Consider the following 25188-nt stretch of genomic DNA (forward strand, 5'->3'; position numbering starts at 1 on the left):
AGGAACTGATCCAGAGTCAATAGACTGTTGGAAAATGATCACCAGTGCATCCACTATTTCTAGGGCTGCTTCCTTAAGTACTCTGGGATGCAGACTATTAGGCCCCGGGGATTTATCGGCCTTCAATCCCATCAATTTCCCAACATAATTTCCTGCCTAATAAGGATATCCTTCAGTTCCTCCTTCGCACTAGACCCACTGTCCCCTAGTACAATCGGAAGGTTATTTGTATCTTCTTCGTGAAGACAGAACCAAAGTATTGGTTCAATTGGTCTGCCATTTCTTTGTTACCCATTATAAATTCACCGGAATCCGACTGCAAGAGACCTACGTTTGTCTTCACTAATCTTTCTCTCTTCACATATTTATAGAAGCTTTTGCAGTCAGTTTTTATGTTCCCTGCAAGCTTCCTCTCATACTCTATTTGCCCCCTCTTAATTAAACCCTTAGTCCTCCTCTGTTGAATTCTAAATTCCTCCCAGTCCTCAGGTTTGTTGCTTTTTCTCGCCAATTTATATGCCTCTTCCTTGGCTTTAACACTATCCTTAATTTCCCTTGTTAGCCATAGTTGAGCCACCTTCCTAGTTTTATTTTTACTCCAGACAGAGATGTACAATTGCTGACGTTCATCCATGTGATCTTTAAAGGTTTGCCATTGCTTATCCACTGTTAACCCTTAAAGTATCCTTTGCCAGTCTATTCTAGCCAATTCACACCTCATACCATCGAAGTTACCTTTCCTTAAGTTCAGGACCCTAGTTTCCGAATTAACTTTGTAACTCTCCATCTTAAGTTGGTTCTTCAAAATATTAGTCTAGAAAACCATACCTAATACACTCCAGGAAATCCTCCTCCACCGTATTGTTAACAGTTTGGTTATCCCAATCTATATGTAGATTAAAGTCGCCCATGTTAACTGCTGTACCTTTATTGCATGCATCCCTAATTTCTTGTTTGATGCTGTCCCCAACCTCACTACTATTGTTTGGTGGTCTGTACACAACTCCCACTAGCGATTTTTGCCCTTTGGTATTCCGCAGCTCCACCCATACAGATTCCACATCATCCAAGCTAATGTCCTTCCTTAGTATTGCGATAATTTCCTCTTTAACCAGCAACGCTACCCCACCTCCTTTTCCTTTCTGTCTATCCTTCCTGAAATGTTGAATACCCCTGGATGTTGAGTTCCCAGCTTTGGTCACCCTGGAGCCATGTCTCCGTGATGCCAATTATATCATATTCGTTAATTGCTGCCTGCGCAGTTAATTACCTTATTCCGAATACTACTCTCATTGAGGTACAGAGCCTTCATGCTTGTCTTTTTAAACGCACTTTGCTCCTTTAGAATTTTGCTGTAATATGGCCCTTTTTGATTTTTGCCTTGGGTTTCTCTGCCCTCAATTTTTACTTTTCTTCTTTCTATCTTTTGCTTCTGCCCCCATTCTAGTTCCCTGTCTCCCTGCATAGGTTTCCATCCCTCTGCCATATTAGTTTAACCCCTCCCCAACAGCACTAGCAAACACTGTCCCTCGGACATTGGTTCCGGTCCTGGCCAGGTGCAAATCGTCCGATTTGTACTGGTCCTACCTACCCCAGAACCGGTTCCATGTCCCAGGAATTTGAATCCCTCCCTTCTGCAGCACTCTTCAAGCCACGTATTCATCTGAGCTATCCTGCAATTCCTACTCTGACTAGCACGTGGCACTGGTAGCAATCCTGAGATTACCACCTTTGAGATCCTACTTTTAAAATTTAACTCCTAGCTCCCGAAATTCAGCTTGTAGGACCGCATCCCATTTTTTTTTAAAAAACCTATATGCACCACGACAACTGGCTGTTCACTCTCCCCTTCCAAAATGTCCTGCAGCCACTCCGAGACATCCTTGACACTTGCACCAGGGAGACAACATACCATTCTGGAGTCTCGATTGCGGCCGCAGAAACGTCTATCTATTCCCCTTACAATAGAATCCCCTACCACTATTGTTCTCCCACTCTTGCCTGCCCTCCTGTGCCACCCACAGTGCCATGAACTTGGCTGCTGCCCCCCCCCCCCCCAAACGGTCTATCTGTTTTGGAGGGGGATGACCGCAAGGGACCCCTGCACTACCTTCCTTCCACTGCTCTTCCTGCTAGTCACCCATTCCCCATCTGCGTAACCTTTACCTGCGGTATGACCAACGCACTAAATATGCTATTCACGGCATTCTCAGCATCGCGGATGCTCCAGAGTGAATCCACCCACAGCTCCAGTGCCGCAATGTGGTCTGTCAGGAGCTGCAGCAGGATACACTTCCTGCACATGTAGTCGTCACGGACACTGGAAGCGTCAGAGTTCCCACATAACTCAGGAGGAGCATGACACGTGTCCGAGCTCTCCTGCAATGACTTAACCCCTAGATTAACTTAATCTGGCAACAACAATGATAACCTCTCTCAACCTGGTTGCAGATCCTAATTCAGTCAACAGAGGGTCTCCTACAATGCCTGACTGAAATTATGTTTGAAGATGCATAACATCTAGTTAAAATCACACTCAAAAGAAATGAGTAAAGAAGAAAATTTGCTTTGATATTGTTGACTTGCTTTAAAAAAAGAATTCATTCTAGATTGGCAGCAAGGTACCATGAATAAACTGGTTCCTATTTACAAGAGCCCATTACAGAGTACCTGGAAAGTTATTACGCACAAATTATAGGCTTCTGAGATTATCGGAAGATATGGTGGCTGGTGCCTTCCATGTGTGTGATTTTCTTCCACACTGGACATGGGAAAAATGTTAGTGGAGGACTCAACTGGTTTCATTCTCATCAATATCATCTACTGTGTCACTGCCTGATGTCGATATATTACCAGTGGGTGGGATTAAATCTTTTGAAGTAGAATGGGATGATACAACAGGACAGATTTTCATCTGCACTGCCTGGGAAGTAATCTTGCAGAGTGGATTGCCCACCCTTTATAGAAAACTGCCTGATTTTCATTAATTGAGCAGGCACTCGATTCTGCTAGATTACCACCCAAGTGGTGAAGACAACAATTTACCTCCATGTCTATACTGAGCCCATGTTGGAATATTGCAGAGTTGGGGGTCATTCAATAAAACTGGTTAGCTTTGTTTGGAGGAAATTCTTGCAGCCTATGGCATACTCTGATCATTGGGATAGTTTGTCCTCACACTCCTGTTCCTATTGTTTGTCTTCACACCCATATAGCTTGGTTACTGTATTAGTTGTGATCGAGGTTAACCACATTACAATATTGACTACACTTCCAAAAAAAAAGTACTCGATTGGCTGAAGCACTCTGGGACATCCGGAGATCATGAAAAGTGCTATATAAATGCAACCTTTTTTTAAAAAAAACTAGCAAAATGCATTCTTTTTGAAAAGGTTGAAGATCCCATTATAACTGCTAAGCAATCATCACAGGCAATTAGTTATAACTGCAGATTCTATGGGCTAGAATTTGCACTGCACTGGTTTCTCGGCGGTATTGGTCGTCGAAAATTTCCGTAAAGAGTTTTGCCGGCGGTTTCGAAATACTGCTGAGGAGTGGTCCGCCAGCGTGCACATCCATAGACTGCCATTGCCCGATTTTTGACGCAGCGGTAACCTGTAGGGAATTAGAAAAAAAAAACGCCCACAAGAAGCAGCGGGAGCTGGGCGATAGGTAATTCGCCCTACAAAAAAAGTTAATGGGTTTAATAATTATTTTAGAATTCTTTTAGGGATTAACGTGAAAAAGGTACAAGCAAGTAATCAGGAAAGCAAATGGAATGTTGGCTTTTTTTGCAAGGGGCAGAGAGTATAAAAGCAGAGAAGTCCTGCTACAACAGTCCAGGGTATTGGTGAGGCCACACCTGGAGTACTGCGTACAGTTTTGATTTCCGTATTTAGGGAAGGATATACTTGCATTGGAGGCTGTTCAGAGAAGGCTACTAGATTGATTCCGGAGATGAGGGGGTTGACTTATGAAGATAGGCTGAGCCTATCGTCATTGGAGTTTACAAGAATGAGAGGTGATCTTATTGAAACACAAGATAATGAGGGGGTGGATGCAGAGAGGTTATTTCCACATAGGGGAAACTAAAACGAGGGAGCATAGTCTCAGTAAGGGGTCTTCTTCTGAGTTGTAAATCTATGGAATTATCTGCCCCAGAGAGCTGTGGAGGTTGGGTTATTAAATATATTTAAGGTGGAAAGAGCAATAAGGGAATAAAGGGTTATGGGGAGCAGGCAGTGAAGTGGAGCAGAGTCCATGATCAGATTAGCCATGATCTTATTAAATGGCAGAGCAGACTCAAGGGGCCAGGTGGCCTAATCCTGCTCCTATTTCTTACGTTCTCAAGTTCTTAAAAGGGTCCCTTTTCTGATTATTTATTTTATGTTTTTTGGAAAAAAGTGTGTGTGTTTTTTCCCTCTCCTAGGCCCAACCTGCAGCCTGTGTAAATTTTAGTAATTACCGCCCATTTTGTTTAAGAACCACGCATTCGGCCCAAGATTCCATTTTCTGCCGAGAATCAGGGTGTAAAGTCCATCATTTTTTTTTGCCAGGCGGAATTTTTCTCCTTTGTGGAATTTTGCTGGCGGTAATTTTAAAATCTTAGTGGTATTTTGGGCAGCAATCTAGCACTGGCAGATTTTTTTGAAAAAATCTAGTCCAAAGTACATGTTTCTTCAATGGTTTGATATTATATCTGTTCATTTGTTTGACAGGACCATTACTTGGCTATGTGATGTAATACAGACCGAGACTTTGTAGGTGGGGAAATGTGATTGACCTGAGGAACTATACAATGAGCTGTGTTTCTCCCTACCTCAGCAATGAAAGGGGAAGTTGGTATACACAAGGTAAAACTTGCAGGACTTCTGGGTTTGCTTTATATACCCAACTTCACCCTACCATTCTTCAGGGGTGGTAAGAGTTCATACTTTGTACCTGTAGGGACACACCAGTTATGTAAATCCAGGAAGCTTAGGTGCAACAGTTTGTCAACTGTCAAGACTAAAGAGGTGTACTTTTGGAGTTTAAGCAGCTAAAACTGAAAATTTACCACACTGATGAGATTCTTGCTACCTGTCCAGTTAGGGCCATCTACCACTTAAGGCACTGGCTTGCATGGTCATCTGGAATTGAAAGGGAAGAATCCAGCCCCAGTGACAGATCCACTCCTCCAGGCCCCACTCATGAACCAGGCTATTTGACAGATCACCAACAGAACCCTGAAGTGCTAGACGATGTGCCTGGCCCAGGTCCCATCGCCAAGCAAGTTATCTTGAAGCCAATTCAACCCCAAATAGACTCCACTTACAACTCCAACCAAGGAGGATAATGGACTTTGGATGTAACTTTTGATGGGCTAAATGCTATTACAATGTTGTTTGTAGTTCCTTAGTTTTAAAATTATAAAAAGATGTACATGTTATAATCACTTGTTCATCAGTTCATACAAATTTGTCACAAACTAAAGTTATTTCCTTACAAAAAAAATACATATAGATTATGCTATTAAACTATGGGAAGCATAACAGATGGAATCAAATCTGTTTATGCATGTGCGGTTCCAGCTCAATGGATAGCAGTGAGGAATGAGAATTCCACATTCGAAGTGCTAAATTCCACTGAGGATAATTGCCATTCTTGTTGAGACAGGCCAAACAAACACAGAACAGGGACCAAACCAAGAGGCTTCTTCGTTGCAGGTTCAGTAATGTATCAAGTGATGTATTTATCCATTGCAAATTCATTTGACTAGTTTACTGATATTTTATATTATAGATTGGTACGTTGAAGCCTAGAATGCTTGAATTTCTTTTGGGGGGGGCGGGGATTTTATTACAGTACCAATATAATACAGACCTTAACCAAATTGAAAACAACTTTAAAAATAGTAAAATTAAGGTTTGTCATTAGACAGAACACTGTGCAAAGATGCATCTCTTATTTAACTTTAATCAGATTACATTTAACTTTCTTATATTTAACCATATCAAGAGGGAGTAAACACTAATGCTGAATGTCAAAAGAAAGGCAAAAAAAAAGAGATTCCAAATGATAAGTAGCTGCTGTGTTCCTTACCAACAATAGATGGCAAAATTTGAGGATCTTGCACAGCCTTGTAAATCAGCAGGTTTCCTTTGAGAAGAATTGCCTGTCCAAATGCTGCTTCATCAAGTTCCAGTAGCACAGGAATACCTGCTTGTACAGAACCCAGAAGTTTGTGTGAGGCACTGGAAGTAGAGATCTCCAGTGCACACAGATTTATGAGAGATCCTGGAGTTGTGTCACTGTGCTTGTCAGCTATCTGCAAAAAAGAAAACATACATTTATACAGCACCTTAATCAGGACATCACAAAGTGCTTCATGACCAATGATTACTGTTATGTAGGCAAATATAGCAGCCAATTTGCAGAGCAAGGTCCCACAAGCAGCAAATGAATAAATTACCAGATAAACTGTTTTTGATGGTGATGGATGAGGGAGAAAGGTTGGCCAGGACAGCAGAAGAAAACTCTGTTCTAATTAAAATTGTGCTACAAGATCTTGTATCCAGCAGATAAATGGGGCTTCCCTTCAATACCTCATTCAAAAGATGGCACCTCCAACAATGCAGCACTCCCTTAATGTCACCCTGGAATTGGCATGCATAGTGGGAGTTTGAACCTAACTGAGGCAAGATTGCTACCAACTGAGATGAGCAGAAACTTAGAATAAGTAAAGAGTATTGATCAGCATTTTCAAATGATTTTTTTTCTTCAGCATACTTCTGGGTTGATGGATTTAAAACTATAGCAGAATTCTTACAACATCTCCATGTGCACAGCAAGCAATTTGGTGTAGTGAAACATCCCTTAACAACTCCCACAAATTTCTCCATTTAACATTTCTCGTGAAATTTGTTGCCAGAGTGCCACAAAGTTTGCCGAGGCAGTGAAAACACTGGTTCATGAGCTGGACTAAAGGCGGATAAATCCCCTGGACCTGATGGCTTGCATCCTAGGCTCTTGAGAAGTAGTGGCAGGGATAGTGGATGCATTGGTTGTAATTTACCAAAAATTTCCAGGATTCTGGGGAGGTCTCAGCAGATTGGAAAACAGCAAATGTAACGCCCCCATTTAAAAAAAAAAGCAGACAAAAAGCAGGACTTTTGGAAAAGCATAATTCGGTCAGAAAGAGTCAGCATGGATTTAAGGGGAAGTCATGATTGACAAAGCTGCTGGTGTTCTTTGAGGATGTAACGAAGAGGGTGGATAAAGGGGGAACCAGTGGATGTGGTGCATTTGGACTTCCAGAAGGCATTTGACAAGGTGCCACATAAAAGGTTACTGCACAAGGTAAAAATTCACAGGGTTGGGGGTAATATATTAGCAAGGATAGAGGATTAGCTAACTAACAAAAAACAGAGTTGGGATAAATGGTTCATTCAAACATTGGCAATCAGTAACTAGTGGGGTGCTGCAGGAATCAGTGCTGGGACCCTAACTATTTACAATCTATATTAACGATTTGGAAGAAGGGACTGAGTGTAATGTAGACAAGTTTGCTGACGACACAAAGATGGGAGGAAAAGCAATGTGTGAGGAGGACACAAAAAATCTGCAAAAGGACAGACAGGCTAAGTGAGAGGGCAAAAATTCGGCAGATGGAGTATAATGTTGGAAAGTGTGAAGTCATGCACTTTGGCAGAAAAGTCAAAGAGCAAGTTATTATTTAATGGAGAAAAATTGCAAAGTGTTGCAGTACAGCAGGATCTGGGGGTACTTGTGCATGAAACACAAAAGGATAGTATGCAGGTACAGCAAGTGATCAGGAAGGCCAATGGAATCTTGACCTTTATTACAAAGGGGATGGAATATAAAAGCAGGGAAGTCTTGTTACAGTTGTATTGGTGAGGCCACACCTGGAATACTGCATACAGTTTTGGTTTCCATATTTACAAAAAGGATATACTTGCTTTGGAAGCAGTTCAGAGAATGTTCACTAGGTTGATTCCGGAGAGGAGGGGGTTGATTTATGAGGAAAGGTTGAGAAGGTTGGGCCTCTACTCATTGGAATTCAGAAGAATGAGAGATGATCTTTTCAAAACGTATAAGATTATGAGGGGGCTTGACAAGGTGGATGCAGAGAGGATGTTTCCACTGATAGGGGAGACGAGAACAAGAGGGCATAATCTTAGACTAAGGGGCTGCCCATTTAAAACGGAGATGAGGAGGAATTTCTTCTCTAAAAGAGTTGTAAATCTGTGGAATTCGCTGCCTCAGAGAGCTGTGGAAGCCAGGACATTGAATAAATTTAAGACAGAGATAGACAGTTTCTTAACTGATAAGGGAATAAGGGGTTATGGGGAGCGGGCAGGGAAGTGGACCCGAGTCCATGATCGGATCAGCCATGAACGTGTTAAATGGCGGAGCAGACTCAAGGGGCCGTATGGCCTACTCCTGCTCCCATTTCTTATGTTCTTATGGTTCAAGTGATCAGTCACAATGCAACAAATCACTTGACCAACCCATCGAGATAATTAAAAGTCCAAGTTACACTTTTCAAAGGCACCACAATGAAAGGTGTGGTGGCTCTTTCATTGACTTATTAGGCACTGCAGCTGCTTCAAAGCTTGCAGATTGTGGATGGCGTTGGCTAATTCAAGGATCAATTGATCCTCATTTCCTTCATCAATAGTCCCACTACCCTCCTGCAGATGCTCATTGGCCCGATGAGAAGGAATACAGTACAGCTGTGTTAAAATGTCCCATTCTATTTATTGCCTTCTGGGCCTTACGTTATCCTGTAAGGGATCTTGCCAATAAAAATGCAAGAGAAGACATGCAGTTGAAACCAGGAGGCGGAAGACAACTCAGATCAAGAAATAGAAGACTTGTTTGCATAAGGAAATAATCACTCAGCAAGAGTTGTAAGGTCAGCTGTAATGAACAGTCTAAAACACCCAAGACCCAACAGTTATCTGTATACATGCCTAATACTCTCACCAGATAAAACAACCCATTCATTGGCCTTAGTTAGACATCAAAACACAAGAATAAAACAGCATTTCTTGCCAATTACCCTTAATCTGCCTCATATCAAAGACCAGTTAGGAAACATAGAAAATAGGTGCAGGAGTAGGCCATTCTCCCTTCGAGCCTGCACCACCATTCAATATGATCATGGCTGATCATTCCCTCAGTACCCCTTTCCTGCTTTCTCTCCATACCCCTTAGCCCTAAGGGCCATATCCAACTCCCTCTTGAATATATCCAATGAACTGGCATCAACAACGTTCTGCGGCAGAGAATTTCACAGGTTAACAACTCTGAGTGAAGAAGTTTCTTCTCATCTCAGTCCTAAATGGCCGACCCCATATCCTATGACTGTATCCCCTGGTTCTGGACTTCCCCAACATCGGGAACATTCTACCCACATCCAACCTGTCCTGTCCCGTCAGAATCTTGTATGTTTCTATGAGATCCCCCCTCATTCTTCTAAACTCGTGAATTCAGGCCCAGTCGATCCAGTATGTCAGTCCTGCCATCCCAGGAATCAGTCTGGTGAACCTTCGCTGCACTCCCTCAACAACAAGAACATCCTTCCTCAGATTAGGAAACCAAAACTGAATACAACATTCCAGGTGAGGCCTCACCAAGGCCCTGTACAACTGCAGTAAGACCTCCCTGCTCCTATACTCAAATCCTCTAGCTATGAAGGCCAACATACCATTTGCCTTCACCATCTGTTGTACCTGTATGCCAACTTTCAATGACTGATGAACCATGACACCCAGGTCTTGTTGCACCTCCTTTTCCTAATCTGCCTCACACTTATCCACATAATACTGCATCTGCCATGCATTTGCCCATTCACCTAACCTGTCCAAATCACCATGCAGCCTCTTAGCATCCTCCTCACAGCTCACACCGCCACCCAGTTTAGTGTCATCTGCAAACTTGGAGATATTACACTCAATTCCTTCATCTAAATCATTGATGTATATTGTAGAGCTGGGGTCCCAGCACTGAGCCCTGCAGCACTCCACTAGTCACTGCCTGCCATTCTGAAAAGGATCCGATTATCCCGACTCTCTGCTTCCTGTCTGCCAACCAGTTCTCTATCCACGTCAGTCTATTACCCCAAATACCATGTGTTTTGATTTTGCACACCAATCTCTTGTGTGGGACCTTGGCAAAACCCTTTTGAAAGTCCAAATACACCACATCCACTGGTTCTCCCTTGTCCACTCTACTAGTTACATCCTCAAAAATTTCCAGATTTGTCAAGTATGATTTCCCTTTCATAAATCCATGCTGACTTGGACCGATCCTGTCACTGCTTTCCAAATGCGCTATTTCATCCTTAATAATGGATTCCAACATTTTCCCCACCACTGATGCCAGGCTAACTGGTCTATAATTACCTGCTTTCTCTCTCCCTCCTTTTTTTAAAAAAGTGGTGTTACATTAGCTACCCCCCAGTCCATAGGAACTGATCCAGAGTCGATAGACTGTTGGAAAATGATCACTACTAATGCATCCACTATTTCTAGGGCCACTTCCTTAAGTACTCCGGGATGCAGACTATCAGGCCCCGGAGATTTATCGGCCTTCAACCCATTTCCCCAACACAATTTCCCGTCCAATAAGGATATCCTTCAGTTCCTCCTTCTTACTAGACCCTGGGTCCCCTAGTACTTCCGGAAGGTTATTTGTGTCTCTCTTCGTGAAGACAGAAGCAAAGTATTTGTTCAATTGGTCTGCCATTTCTTTGTTCCCTATTAAAAATTCACCTGAATCCGACTGCAAGGGACCTATGTTTGTCTTCAAACATTACAGTTTCAGTCATCCTAATTTCTATTAACCTTTACATAGTTGCCTTCAGTGTGTTTTGCTCTGATGCTTTCCTTTAGTGATTTGAAAATGGTATGTGTCTCCTACTTTGTTGGTGTATGTTCCATCTATTTTTTCAATTGGAGAAAGTGAGGTGGTTGGCTTCGGTAAGTCACTATATGCACCTAGGAACAAAGGTGATCCACTCTCCTTGGACAATAGCTCTGCCACAGGCAATGATGTAGTGTCTGTCTGGGCCTGTGTGCCATGTAACATATCCATAGTCATTTGAGTGGGGCAGTTGTATGATAATGGATCTAGCTTTGCCCTGAGAGAAAACATCATCCCAGCTAGCTCGAGTCAGTCCACAGCTGCTGGGCAGTCCTTCAGTATGGCTAGAGATCCAAATGGCAGCAAATCATTGGGCAGCTATGATGTTTTTTGAAACCTGCTGCATAATTTGGCTCTCCAACATGGTGAATGCAAAGACAGACTTCTATAGACTGGAGCCCAAAGATCTCTCAAGGCCCAGTCACAGCATTTATTACACAAGCTATGGCTGAATGTAGGACCTTGATCAAAGGAGAAGTCTGCTGCAGAGGGCCACGGAGAGGCCAAGCTCTCTATGGTGGTCTGCCATATGGACCAGTGGTAATGCAGCATTGCACAGTTGTGGACTCCTCTATAGATGTTCCCAAACTCTGTTGCTGAACACACTCTGAAATGGCTGTGTGAACTGCTGATGCTGTGCTATCAAACCACATTTGTAGGCTGGACCCAAGACATCCAATTCTGTGCTCATCAGCTGAATTAGTCCTTGAGCTGACTTGTAGCTGCTCCAATTCCACCAGCACTTGTTCCTTCTCAGTTGTGCTCTCTTTCACTAGTTGGCAATGTAGTGGATGTATCTGTGCTTGTGCTTTCTACTGTATGAGTGGGTGTCGCAGAGTGCTGCAAGGTGCTTAGCTGAGTATACAGTTTGGGCTCTGTCATTTACCTCTTGGGAATCTATAAGAAAACAGGTTTAGAATAATGAAATACTTTGAGTTTAAATGGAGATACTTGCACATATCAGAAAGAGGAATCTATCCACCTAAACATCTAAGCCAATAGCATGTAGGTTAGTCTGTGAACACATGGTATGCAGATACCTGTGCTGGCAGTATACTTAGTGTTTTTGTTCCTTGCCACATGTAGCAACTGCATTACCATAGCAGCAATACAGAGTGCTCTGGCAAAACATGTGCAGCCTATGTAGTTGTCAGAGTGCTGTGTATTCTCCTTTTGTGATTCTGTCCCAAATACAAACTGAACTGCTGTTAACATGCCTTGTAAGCCAACATTAGAAAATAAAGCTAAATGCAAGCACAATTTACCTCAACAGTTACCAGGAAATTTCCTCCTCATTTTCTCCTAAATAAGTGCAGAAGAGAGACAGCATTCATTCTTCCAACCACCTGAATCCAAATTGCTTGGGCACTTACTACTGAAGGAAAGCATCGGCTCCAAAGAGGACCACTCCAACACATTTCCAAAGTTGCTTCATTAAATGGAGTTATTTTCCCATACAAATTGACTGCAACCATTTCTCCTCAACAGAAGCAGAGCAGCGTTAAAGACAACCAAGCAGTCTTTAAAAGATAATGGCACAAGATAGCCTGCTCTTTAACCTGGGGCACTCTCAGTGCAGCATGTGCTGAAATCACTGATTTCAAGCAAAAAAGCTAACCTTGTATTATATGTGCACTAATTAAATGTGCCTGCTGCTTCAATACATTTGCTTCAATATCAGAAAATGCACCCCAACTATTACATGATGTTTGGAGAGCAGTTTTGCTGACCATGAACACACATTCACCACCAGGTGGACAGTTAATACAGAAGGTTCTTATGAACTTTTGACAACTGGAATTAAAATGAGATATAATTAAAACAATGTGCATAATCTTCATGAAAAGTTATAAAATAACTAACTTACAGCCAGTCCGGCTTCTTTTGCAAACAGGGATGCATTGATGAGGTTGACATGCTTCTCAGAGTCTCCTTTAAGCAGCCCTACCATCACAGCTGTGGCAACACAATTCCCAGCATTTCTCAAGAACATACCTTAAAATAAAGAATAAAAATAACAATTTCAATAGTAGTCATATTCCTTTATGAATCTTTATCCCTTTCTTAGGTTTTCATGTCTTCTGCTTTGAATCACATGGTCAGTAGAGCAAACTCTCCACATACTACAACATCAATAGAGTTTTAAGATCTGTCGATTAGATTAGCAAGCCAAACAGTAACAGGTATGTATGCACTTCCTTACTTTCTCTAAAGACTGGAAACTTAATCAATCAATCAAAAGTGCAGCAAAAACTATCAAAGTTATGGAAAATGTTTTAGGGCTGTTGCACACCACAATACAGATTGGAAAATCAGCCAGCCACAAATTTGCTCTTTCATAATTGAAAAGTTTTAAAACTGGACAAATTTCATTTTAATTGACCACCTCAGATACAAGAAAACCCATGTCTAGCTATTATCAGTACAATGGTGTATGGTGACAAAATCTGGCTGCCAGAACCTCGAAAAAAAGTTACCAAAGTGACATGCACAGTTCCCAAAAAACACTCAGTGGATATTGTGCTTAAAATCTGGCTTCAGGTCAGGACACAGAATATACAAGCTGAGAGTCGTGGAGGGACCGTCTGAGGGCCAGGTCATGCCGCATTCCCCTTATACACTGCACCCATCTCAACCATGAGCAGACTGCATGAAACGGTGCAGAATTCTCAGAAAAAAGGGGCGCCAACATATCCAAACTGAGTCACTTACCTAGTGTTGTAACTTGCACTTTCATTTGACCATTTATTTGTCCAGCACATGCTTTTGCCACCAAACCCAGTGCTTCCCCAAGCTGGATCCAGGGTTTGCTTTCGGGGTTCATGGCATGGCTGAGAGCCTGGGCATTAATCTAACCAAGGACAAGAAAAACATGTCAGATGGCCAGCCTTGCCACTATTTGTGAAGTAGTAAATAGGAATATCAAGTCACACAAGGAAGTCCACCATTACAAAATCTGGGGCTAATTGCAAAGAGTTTTACAGTGTCTATAGTCATATCAAATATTTTATAACATTGCAAAGTTCTGAGACCAAGTAGTATCTTTGGTTCCAAATAAATTAAACTGGTTAGCTACTCTTGATTCTAATATTGGACCACTTTTCTTGTGTGGCCATTTTGTGCAAGTGTTTTTTTTTAGTTTTCCTCATTTTTACTAGATGATGGCATTTCTGTTTAAAGTGTGAAGGCAATACAACAGAACTACATACCACTCCAACTAGTGACCTGCCCATCACCATGTCCACAATTTGAGTAGCAACGTCCTTTCCACAGCGTCCCTGGGCTTCATGGGTGCTGGCACCGAGATGTGGACAGCTGACTACATTTGGATGATTCACTAGAAAAAGATTCTTGGGTGGTTCCTGAGAACAATAATATAAAATACAAAACATTTAACAAAACAAAACAGAACTGCATGACCGTTGGTTTCCATTTTTGATGGATAAAATGCAATGAAAATTGCACTCTAGCTAAATAGGTACTGTGCACGCATCATCATCATGCTAGCAAGGACCATCAAAGCTTACAAGCTTAGTCTGATCAAACAGTGGAAATGCATAGCTTAAAACATTAAGATTAAGTGAATAGTCAAGTGTATCCATCAGCTTCATCATATGGCATTGTGTTATTGGATAGGAGTGCCCAACCTTTTGAAGCAGGAGGACGGAACCACAACTCTCAACTTGTGATAGGGCGGCGTTTGATTAAAATGCTTTTGGATTCAGCTGAATCAGAACTACATGCCAGATCCAATAATAACTTTCTTTTGTAACAAAATAATTTCCAAATCTATTTTGAGAAGCATTCCATCATGACAGGATGTGTGTGTTGGCAACTATGGGCTCAATTTTGTCCGAGCCCGTTTTTCAGCGTACTTACCAGAGATACGCCACTTAAGTACATTCGGAGATGCTCCAGAAAAAAAAATGTTGCAACTTTGGCCGCTGTCTGGCCTCTTCACTGCAGCCGCGCAGGGTGGCCAGTCGACTTGGGGGGTGGAGCCTGGTTCTGCGCTGGAAAATGTGCCGGGATGTCTGCACATGCGCAGTGGAGAACAGTGATGGCCGCGCATGCGCACCCACAAGTGGTGTCAAACAATGGAGGAGACAAGATTTTGAGATGTGAGAGCTGGGCCTCAAAGAATCAAGGAAGCTGGAATGGATACATTGGAACCAGACATTGATCAGAGTAGGTTTCAATCATGGAATTTATGTGCGTGTATGTGTAGATTGGAGTAGGAAGAAAAATGAGCATCATACAAGCCATATAGTCCCAGTACCTGTCTGCTTTCAACTTTGCAAAACAGAATCAGGTCTAATGTGTTTTTGTTGTTACTTTGTTTCCTGGAGAGTTTTGTAAAAACTCGGGATTTAAAAAAAATGTATTGCATTACTCAACTCAGCTGAGACTGCTTGTTGGCTGGACTTTGAAGACAACTGTTTTCTTATACAAGACAGTTTGTGGCATCATTCTGTCAGACGAATTCTAACCTCCTAACTTTACAGTTGTTGGAGTGATTTGCTCGGTGCGTTAAATGTTCCTTTTTCAGCCTCTCCGTTGCATCCCGATGCTGGCCAGTTCACTCGCTCCTCCCGCCAGCCTCTCCGTTGATTTGCTTGCAGCCTCTCTGTTGAATTCCGATGCTGGCCATTCACTCGCTCCTCCCCCCAAAGCGCCTCTGTTGAATTCTGATGCTGGCCAGTTCGCTCCCTCCTGCCCTTAGACCAGGCCGAGTGGCCTCTCGCACCGGCCGACTGCCTTCCCGGGCCGAGTGCAGAAAGGTGAATTGCAGTCTGAAGATGAAGGTAGGACTTGAATTTATTTCTTATTTTAATTGTGCAAAGGAAGAATGGTTTTGCAAGTCTGTTCCCCAAGCCTTGGTTGGTTCAAGTTGCTTCCCACCCCTATCCCAGGCTGAATAGCCTTCGATGTACTTACCTGCACCAATTTCCCTTAACACTCCACAAGGGTTTTCCCCACATACGCTGGCTTAAGTAGAAATGGAGTAACTATTAGCTAGCCAAAGTTGCCTAAATGGGCAGAACTGGCATAGGTAGCTGGCAACGCCCCCTTTTGAGAAAAAAACTAACCTAAAAAAAAATTTAACTAAGTGAGTTACGCTGGTACAAATTGATTGGGGAAACTGGAGATTTTTAAGTTATGCCAGAAAAAGCAGCCTACTCCAAAAAAAAAAGCACGCAACTCCTGGCCAAAATTGAGCCCATTGTGTGCACTGTATAACAAAGAAATTTGGACCAATCAACTTGTGAATACGCCAGAAGATAAAATAGATCAGAACACTCAATGTGAAATGAATAATTATGAAAAAAAATCAGCTCTCAAAAGAAAATCAGAATATTTGCACAAAATAAATCAGAACACAACTGTGAAATAAACCAAACATCCAGTTGTGCAAAAATCAATGCCCATACATTCACATTTGTTTCCTATTTAAAGCTTTAAATTTGCTATTTTTCCTTAATAACTACAAATGTTTCAAAAATAAGGGTTTGAATAATTTTTTAAAATATTCTTTTGTCTTTTAATGTCTCCATTAAAGTTTATAATTGAAGGCCTCAACCTTTCTCGAAAGTCGAACCCTAGACTTAATGTTTTTGACTAGAACTGTGACGGAGCTAAATTTGAATTGTGCAGTTTAACCACTGGAGATACAGCAAATTTCCCAGCCACTGTGCTGAAGGAAGATTTGTCTTTAGATTCTAGCACTTTCTGTTCAATAGCTTTTTTCAAATCATTTTTAGAAACAAGAGAACAGATTTCAAAAGCCCTTATAGAAATAAAAATGTATATTAAGTTGTTTAAAACAGATTGTGAGAGAGAAATGACAGACTACTGATTACATACCTGCTGTAGCTTTTGTTTTGTATTCTGTAAAGCCTGTGTTGTATAAACTTTAGAAATGATATTATGAGGGAAAGACAGAAATAGCATAGACACGCAGGCTGTTTCTTTCCTGGTTCCAATTTGATGTATAAAGCAAACAAAGCTTTGGAGAGAAAAATAGAAACAAAGAAAATAGGTGCAGGAGTAGGCCATTCGGCCCTTCGAGCCTGCTCCACCATTCAATATGATCATGGCTGATCACCACCTCAGTACTCCTTTCCTGCTTGCTCTTCATACCTCTTGATCTCTTTAGCTGTAAGGGCCATATCTAACTCCCTCTTGAATATATCCAATGAACTGGCATCAACAACGTTCTGTGGCAGAGAATTCCACAGGTTAACAACTTTGAGTGAAGAAGTTTCTCCTCATGTTGGTCCTAAATGGCTTACCCCTTATCCTTAGACTGTGTCCCCTGGTTCTGGACTTCCCCAACATCGGGAACATTCTTCCTGCATCTAACCTGCCCAGTCCTGTCAATATTTTACATGTTTCTATGAGATCCCCTCTCATTCTTCTAAACTCCAGTAAATACAGGCCCAGTCGATCCAGTCTCTCCTCATATGTCAGTCCTGCCATCCAGGGAATCAATCTGGTGATTCTTCGCTGCACTCCCTCAATAGCAAGAATATCCTTCCTCAGATGAGATCATCAAAACTGAACACAATATTCCAGGTGAGGCCTCACCAAGGCCCTATACAACTGCAGTAAGACCTCCCTGCTCCTATACTCAAATCCCCTAACTATGAATGCCAAAATGTCATTTGCCTTCTTCACCGCCTGCTGTACTTGCATGCCAACTTTCAATGACTGATGTACCATGACACCCAGGTCTCGTTCCTAATCTGTCGCCATTCAGATAATATTCTGCCACCAAAGTGGATAACCTCATATTTATCCACATTATACTGCATCTGCCATGCATTTCCACACTCGCCTAACCTGTCCAACTCACCCTGCTGCCTCTTAGCATCCTACTCGCAGCTCACACCGCCACCCAGTTTAGTGTCATCTGCAAACTTGAAGGAATTGAGTGTAATATTTCCAACTAAATCATTGATGTATATTGTAAATAGCTGGGGTCCCAGCACTGAGCCCTGCAGCACCTGCCTGCCATTCTGAAAAGGACCAGTTTATCCCAACTCTCTGCTTCCTGTCTGCCAACCAGTTCTCTATCCACGTCAACACATTACCCCCAACACCATGTGCTTTAATTTTGCACACCAATCTCTTGTGTGGGACCTTGTCAAAAGCCTTTTGAAAGTCCAAATACACCAGCTCCACTGGTTCTCCCCTGTCCACGCTACTAGTTACATCCTCAAAAAAATTCTAGAAAATGTGTCAAAAATGGATGGGAAGGAAGGGTATGGGCAATTGAAAGAGGGAAAGTAGGTCGATGGAGGATTCATCATCATCATCATAGGCAGTCCCTTGAAATCGAGGAAAACTTGCTTCCACTCGGAGTTCTCAGGTCCAATATGGGAATTACAGTCTCTGCCACAGGTGGGACAGACAGTGATCGAAGGAAAGGGTGGGTGGGGAGTCTATATACCGCACCCTCCTTCTGCTGTCCGCGCTTGGTTTCTTCATGCTCTCGGCGACGAGACTAGAGTTGCTCTATGCCCTACCGGATGCTCTTCCTCCACTTAGGGCGGTCTTGGGCCAGGGATTCCCAGGTGCCAGTGGGGATGTTGCACTTTATCCAGGAAGCTTTGAGGGCGTCCTTGAACCGTTTCCTCTGCCCACCTGGGGCTCGCTTGCCGTGTAGGAGTTCCAAGTAGAGAGCTTGCTTTGGAAGTCTCATGTCAGGCATGCGGACGACATGGCCTGCCCAATGGAGCTGATAGAGTGTGGTCAGTGCTTCGAAGCTGGGGATATTGGCCTGATCAAGAACACTGATGGTGCATGATGGAGGATTAGGGGGGTGGTGACTAACAGCAGAGCAAGAGGAAGTGGCGGATACAGGGGAACGGTAGGTAGTTCAAAGGGCAGGAAGTGGGAGTAGTGATGGAAGTGAGGAGTCGGTAGGAAAGAGAGGAGATAATTGGAAGGTGAAAAATGTAGGAGGCATGATGCAAGCAAGCATTGCAGGAAGCATGAATAATTGGGTTAGGTGATGAGAAAAGTGATGCTGAAGGCCACAATTTCCCTGCAACCTCTACACCAATTGCAGCTTGCCATGTTGGTAGCTCCCTTCCATGCCATACCATAACACACAACCCACTACCTCGCACCTGAAAGGAATATTAAAGAAAGAGAAGCAAAAGAGGCTAGAGAAAAGCAAAATTAAGAGTTGGGGAAAAAGAGATGAGAGAAGACAAACAAGCAGAAAAGGGAAGACAGAGAAACAGCAACGCCATGACAGCGAGAGGAGGGAGGGGGAGAGAGAGAGAGAGAGAGAGAGAGAGAGAGAGAGAGAGAGAGAGAGAGAGAGACTATATTTTTCCAACTTACCTTACTAAATCACAGGAGAACGACTAGTAATCAATACTTATTTCTAGATGATATTCCCTATACTATATAGCCATAAAAATTATATTAATTTGACCATATTTATCAAAGTTTCCATTCTTTGGTTGGGACAGGTGAATAGATTGAAAGACGATCTACGTTGAGAATTAAGTGGCTGAAAAAGCCACAATTGAACTCCTTCGGAGTACGAGGAAAAGATAATGGGGCTGAAATTCAGGGTCTGGATAAGGCCAGATACCGCTTATTTTGCAGCGGCCACACGGCAGAAATCAATTTACTGCTGCGTGGCAGTCCAATGGCCGCCACAATCCAAATTCACCTCGAGGATTTTTCGGGTGATCCCCACTTCCGCCCCGCTGTTGCCAACCATCCCAAGCGCGTCATCAAAGCGAGCACAGCCACTCTCCCACACCTTCATCGCACTCTGCATAAAATTTACCTAAAAAAATCCACGAGCTGCCGGCAGCATTTTCTGTCGGGGCACCTTGTTTTTTTTGTGTGTGAGCCACGGCAGCGCGGCGGCCCTTTAACGGGAGGGTGTACCACCATGTTTTTTTTTTGCCGGCCAACTTCCAAATCGGCCAGATAATTATGGTCCTGGGTTCAGCTGGGCCGCCATCAGGCAGTCACCACTTCTTGGGTGCCAGGCCACTGGCCTGGTCGAAACCCTGCCTGGTGACCCAGTGGCCGAACCTTTATAATAAAAAGGAAAAGAAAAGAAAAAAAATCGCTCCTTCTCGCCCCTTTAAATGAGGGGAGACACAGTGACACACACGCACATACGTCACCAGCACGCCGTCCTCCGTCGCTGAATGACAGTGGCGGAGACTCCGTTCCGCCCCCACTTCCACCCCTCACCAGCACTTACCGCCACACTTCCGCCCCCATTATGACAGACTTCCGGTCCGCTCCAAAACAATTGCCAAAGAGGTGAAAATGGACCAATAGTCCGCCTCATCACACCAGACGGTAAAATCATCTAAAAAAAGGTAGGTGCGCCAGCTTTCTGGTGGGCCTGAATTTCGGCCCCAATGAGTGAGATTGTAATAATGAAGGATTCTTGGTGTATGTAAAATGTGAGAGTGAGAAAGACTGACTGTACAACAGTGTGGAACAGTCTACAATAGATAAGGCAGAAAGAAAGACTAAGATGAACCATCCATTGAGGAGAGATTAGGAGAGTAAACTAGCAATAAATGTAAAAACAGATAGTAAGAGCTTCGACAGATATATAAAAGGAAGAGAGTAGCTAAAGTAAACGTTGGTCCCTTAGATGATAAGACTGGGGAATTAATAATGGGAAACAGGGAAATGGCAGAGATTTTGAACAAATATTTTGCATCCATCTTCATAGTAGAAGATACTAAAAGCATCACAATAATAATAGGTAATCAATGGGCGATAGGGAGGGGGACCTAAAACAATCACTGGAGAAAAAGTACGAGGCAAACTAATGGGACCAAAGGTGGACAAGTTCCCTGGACCCAAGGCCTGCATCCTAGGGATTTAAGTGGCTGCAGAGATAATGGATGCATTGGTTGTAATCTACCAAAATTCCCTGGATTCTGAAGAAGTCCCAGTGGATTGGAAAACCGCAAATGTAATGCCCCTATTCAAAAAAACAGAAAGCATGAAACAATAGACAAGTTAGCCTAACATCTGTCATTGGGAAAATGCTGGAGTCCATTATTAAGGAAGTAGTCGCAGGACATTTAGAAAATCATATTACAGTCAAGCAGTGATCATGTCTGACAAATTTGCTAGAGTTCTTTGATTTAACGAGCAGGATGCATAAAGGGGAACCAGTAGATGTAGTGTATTTGGATTTCCAGACGGCATTCGATAAGGTGCCACATAAAAGGTTACTGCACAAGAGCTTACGGGGTCGAGGGCAATATATTAGCATGGATAGAGGATTGGCTAAACAACAGAAAGCAGAGAGGAGATAAATGGGTAATTTTCAGGTTGGCAAACTGTAACTAGTGGGGTGCCACAGGGATCCGTGTTGGTACCTCAACTATTTACAATCTATATTAATGACTTGGATGAAGGGACCGAGTGTAATATAGCCAAATTTGATGATGATACAAAGATAGGTGGGAAAGAAAGTTGTGAAGAGGATACACAGAATCTGCAAAGGGATTATAGATAGGTTAAGTGAGTGGGCAAAAATTTGGCAGATGCAGTATAATATGGAAAAATGTGAGGTTATCCACTTTAGTAGGAAGAATAAAAAAGCAATTTATTTAAACGGAGAGAGACTACAAAATGCTGCAAGAGGGGGATTCGGAGGTCCTTGTACATGAAACACAAAGTTAGCACGCATGTACAGCACGTAGGAAGGCAAATGAAATGTTGGCTTTTATTGCAAGGGGGATGGAGTATAAAAGTAGGGAAGTCTTGCTACAACTGTACAGGGCGTTGGTGAGATCACATCTAGAGTACTGCATACAGTTTTGGTCTCCTTATTTAAAGAGGGATATACTTGAATTGGAGCCTGTTCAGAGAAGGTTCACCAAGTTGATTCCAGAGATGAAGAAAGGTAGAGCAGGCTAAGCTTGTACTCATTGGCATTTAGAAGAATGAGAGGTGATCTTGTTGAAATGTATAAAATTGAGAGAATGCTGGACAGGATAGATGCAGAGAGGATGTTTCCCCTTGTGGGGGAATCTAGAACTAGGGGGTGTCCATGAAGCAAGATTACATTAATTTTGACCATATTTACCAAATTATTTACTGTTATATTCATAGATTGCTGCCCATATAAAACTTTGAAAAAAAGGATCAATCATTAAGAGTATTTTCTGGCGAGTTTGCCTAGCGAGTAGCTGAGCGATATAGTTCAGAAGGGTCCCAGGTGCAATTATTGGTCTGTGCTGACTTAAGCAGATTTCAGTGGGGTTAGTGGTTGTAGTAATAAAACTGACATCAGCTCATGTGTTATTGAGGGGGAAATCAGCCAAGACTGCTTCTTCTCCTGATTGCTAACTAGCAAACCCATTGGAAATGTGCTTGTGTTGATGTTGTGAGGACAAGATTAGGCTTCGCTATGATCTCTCCATGGTTGAATAGTGTACCGACACTTCACCTTTCATGGGAATAATGACCACTTGGATGAGGCACAAGTGCAGCTGGTAGACATCAAATTCCAACAAGGAGTCAATGTATTCTGAAAAGGATGGATGAAAATTTGGAAAGAAAAAATTATCTTTTATAATAAAGTGGAATACCGCAATTGAAAGTTGATTCGCTGGTTTAATCCACACTAGAAAGGAATGCAGACAGGAAAAGTGGTTGGGTCACATTTAGAGACAACATGTAATACAAACATCATTTCTTACCCTGAATTGCATGACTAATTCAAAAATGGCTGCATACATCATTAAGCAAAAGTTGCATTTATATAGCGCCTTTCAGAACCTCAGATCATCCCAAAGTGCTCAGGGGCAGTGGGCCCGAGCTGGGAGCAAGAGCAAAATAAAGAGCACGGCAGAGGAGGCCTGTGAGCAGAGGCGGCAGACCTGAAGTGACATTGGCACAAGAGAAGGAGCTGATCGCTGGCGAGTGGTTTAAAAAAAAAGTTTAAAGTTTATTTCTGCTAAGTTCATAGTCTATTAATTAGAGGCATAGCAGGGCAGCTCAGACCCATGGAATGCACATCTTGTGCCATGTCGGAAGTCCTGGACACTTCTCATGGCCTGGATGACCACATGTGTGGGAAGTGTCGTCAGCTGGATGAGCTCTAGCTCCGGATTTCGGAGCTTGAGCAGCGGCTGGAGTCACTGCAGTGCATCCGTAAGGCTGAGAACTTTGTGGATAGCACGTTTCTGGAGGTGGTCACCCCACAGCTGGAGTGTGCAGGCAGAGAGGGAATGAGTGATCGCCAGACAAACAAGGAGGAACAGGCAGATAGGGCATGAGTCCAGAGTGTATCTCGCTTGCGAACTGGTTTTTAAGTCATAGATACTGGTGTAGGATGGTTCCTCTGGGGAGTGTAGCCCGAGTTAAGTCCACAGCACCATGGGTGGCTCAGCCACACATGTGGATGGGGGGTGGAGGAGGAAGAAAAGTGGAAGATAGTTAGGGAGGCAGGCATTTCTGTGCTGTAGACATGTTGCCTTCCTGGTGCCAGGGTCGACAATATCACTGAATGGCTGCAGGACATTGAGGGGGAAGGGTGAACAGCCGAAGGTCATTGTCAGTGGTGCCAATATGGACCTCGGTAGAAAGAGGGATGAGGTCCTGCAGGCAGATTTTAGGGAGCTAGGAAAGAGATTAAGAAGCAGGACTTCAAAAGTAGTCATCTCCAGATTACTCCCAGTGCCACTCCCAGGGTACAGAAATAGGAGGATAGAGCAGATGAATGAGTGTCTGGAAAGATGGTGTAGGAGGGAGGGCTTTAGATTCCTGAGACATTGGGACCATTTGTGGGGGAAGATGGGACCTGTACAAGCCGAACAGGTTGCACCTCAACAGGGCCAGGGCAATTATCTTCATAGGGGGCGGAGGGGCTTGCTAGTGCTGTTAGGGACAAGCTTGGCAGGGGGATGGAAACCAGGGAGTACATTCAGAAGGGAGAGAAGCAAAGCTGGAATTGGAAGGCAGAAAATTAGTAAGCGAGTTTGGAAGGCAGAGAAAACAAAGGCTGGAAACTAGACAACAAGGCAGTTTGGCAGTGCTAAAATGGTACATACTTCAACGCAAAGAGTCTAGGGAATAAGGCAGATGAGCTGAGAGGCAGATAGACACGTGAAAGTATGATATTATAACTATTACTGAGACATGGCTGAAAGGGCGGGAATGGCAGCTCAACATTCCTGGTTCCAGAGTTTTCAGATGAGCTCGAGCGGGATAAAAAGGGGTTCGCAGTATTGATTTTTAAAAAAACACTTGCATTTATATAGCACCTTTCATGACCATCGGACGTCTCAAAGCCCTTTACAGCCAATGAAGTACTTTTGGAGTGTAGTCACTGTTGTAATGTAGGAAACACGACAGCCAACTTGCACACAGCAAACTCCCACAAAACAGGAAATCTGTTTTTGTTATGTTGATTTTGAGATAAATATTGGCCGGGACACCAGGGATAACTCCACTGCTCTTCTTTGAAATAGTGCCATGGGATCTTTTGCATCCACTTGAGAGCAGATGGGGCCTCGGTTTAACATCTCATCCGAAAGACGGCACCTCCGACAGTGCAGCACTCCCTCAGCACTGCACTGGAGAGCACTGCATTAAAGAAACAATTATGGCTGTGAGGAGGGATGATATGTTAGAAGGATCATCAAAATGAGGCCATATGGGTTGAACTGAAGAACAAAAAAGGGGCAATCACACTGCTGGGAGTGTTCTATAGACTTCCAGTCAGAAGGAGATAGAAGAGCAAATATGTAGGCAAAGTTCTGGGAAGTGCAAAGACAATCGTGCAGTCATACAAGGGGATTTCAGCTACTCCAATATCAACTGGGATAGAATTAGTGAGAAAGGTATTGAGGGAGCAGAATTCTTAAAATGCATTCATGAAAACTTTTTTAGCCAGTACATAGCAAGCCCAACAAGTGAATGCATGGTTCAGGACTGAGGTTTAAGGAATGAAGCTGGGTAGGTGGAAGGGGTATCAGTCAGAGAGCATTTTGGTGCTAGTGATCAGAATTCAGTTAGATTTAGGGTAGTTATGGAAAGGAAAAATGTAGACCAGGAATAAAAGTTCTCAATTGGGGAAAAGGCAATTTTACTAAGCTGAGATGTGATTCAGCCAAAGTGAACTGGAAACATCTACTTGAAGGTAAATCAGTGGCAGAGCAGTGGGAGGCATTCAAGGAAGAGATAGTGAGGATTCAGAGCAAGTATGTTCCCTTAAAGAAAAAGGGTGAGACTAACAAATCG

At 43.0% G+C, this 25188-nt stretch overlaps 1 protein-coding gene across 1 annotated transcript in view; it reads right to left on the bottom strand.

Moving 5' to 3' along the window:
* The window catches only part of phgdh (phosphoglycerate dehydrogenase), a 77689-nt gene that overhangs the window by 7044 nt on the left and 45457 nt on the right, over positions 1-25188 (bottom strand). Inside the window, exons 8-11 of the mRNA XM_070875697.1 lie at positions 14139-14291; positions 13642-13780; positions 12797-12924; positions 6082-6307 (exon numbers count right to left, since the gene is read on the bottom strand). Coding sequence (XP_070731798.1) covers positions 6082-6307; positions 12797-12924; positions 13642-13780; positions 14139-14291 — 646 coding nt within the window. The remainder of the gene's footprint in view (positions 1-6081; positions 6308-12796; positions 12925-13641; positions 13781-14138; positions 14292-25188) is intronic.

The sequence above is a fragment of the Pristiophorus japonicus genome, chromosome 3 (genome assembly GCF_044704955.1).
Source record: "Pristiophorus japonicus isolate sPriJap1 chromosome 3, sPriJap1.hap1, whole genome shotgun sequence".
Classification (NCBI taxonomy): domain Eukaryota; kingdom Metazoa; phylum Chordata; class Chondrichthyes; family Pristiophoridae; genus Pristiophorus; species Pristiophorus japonicus.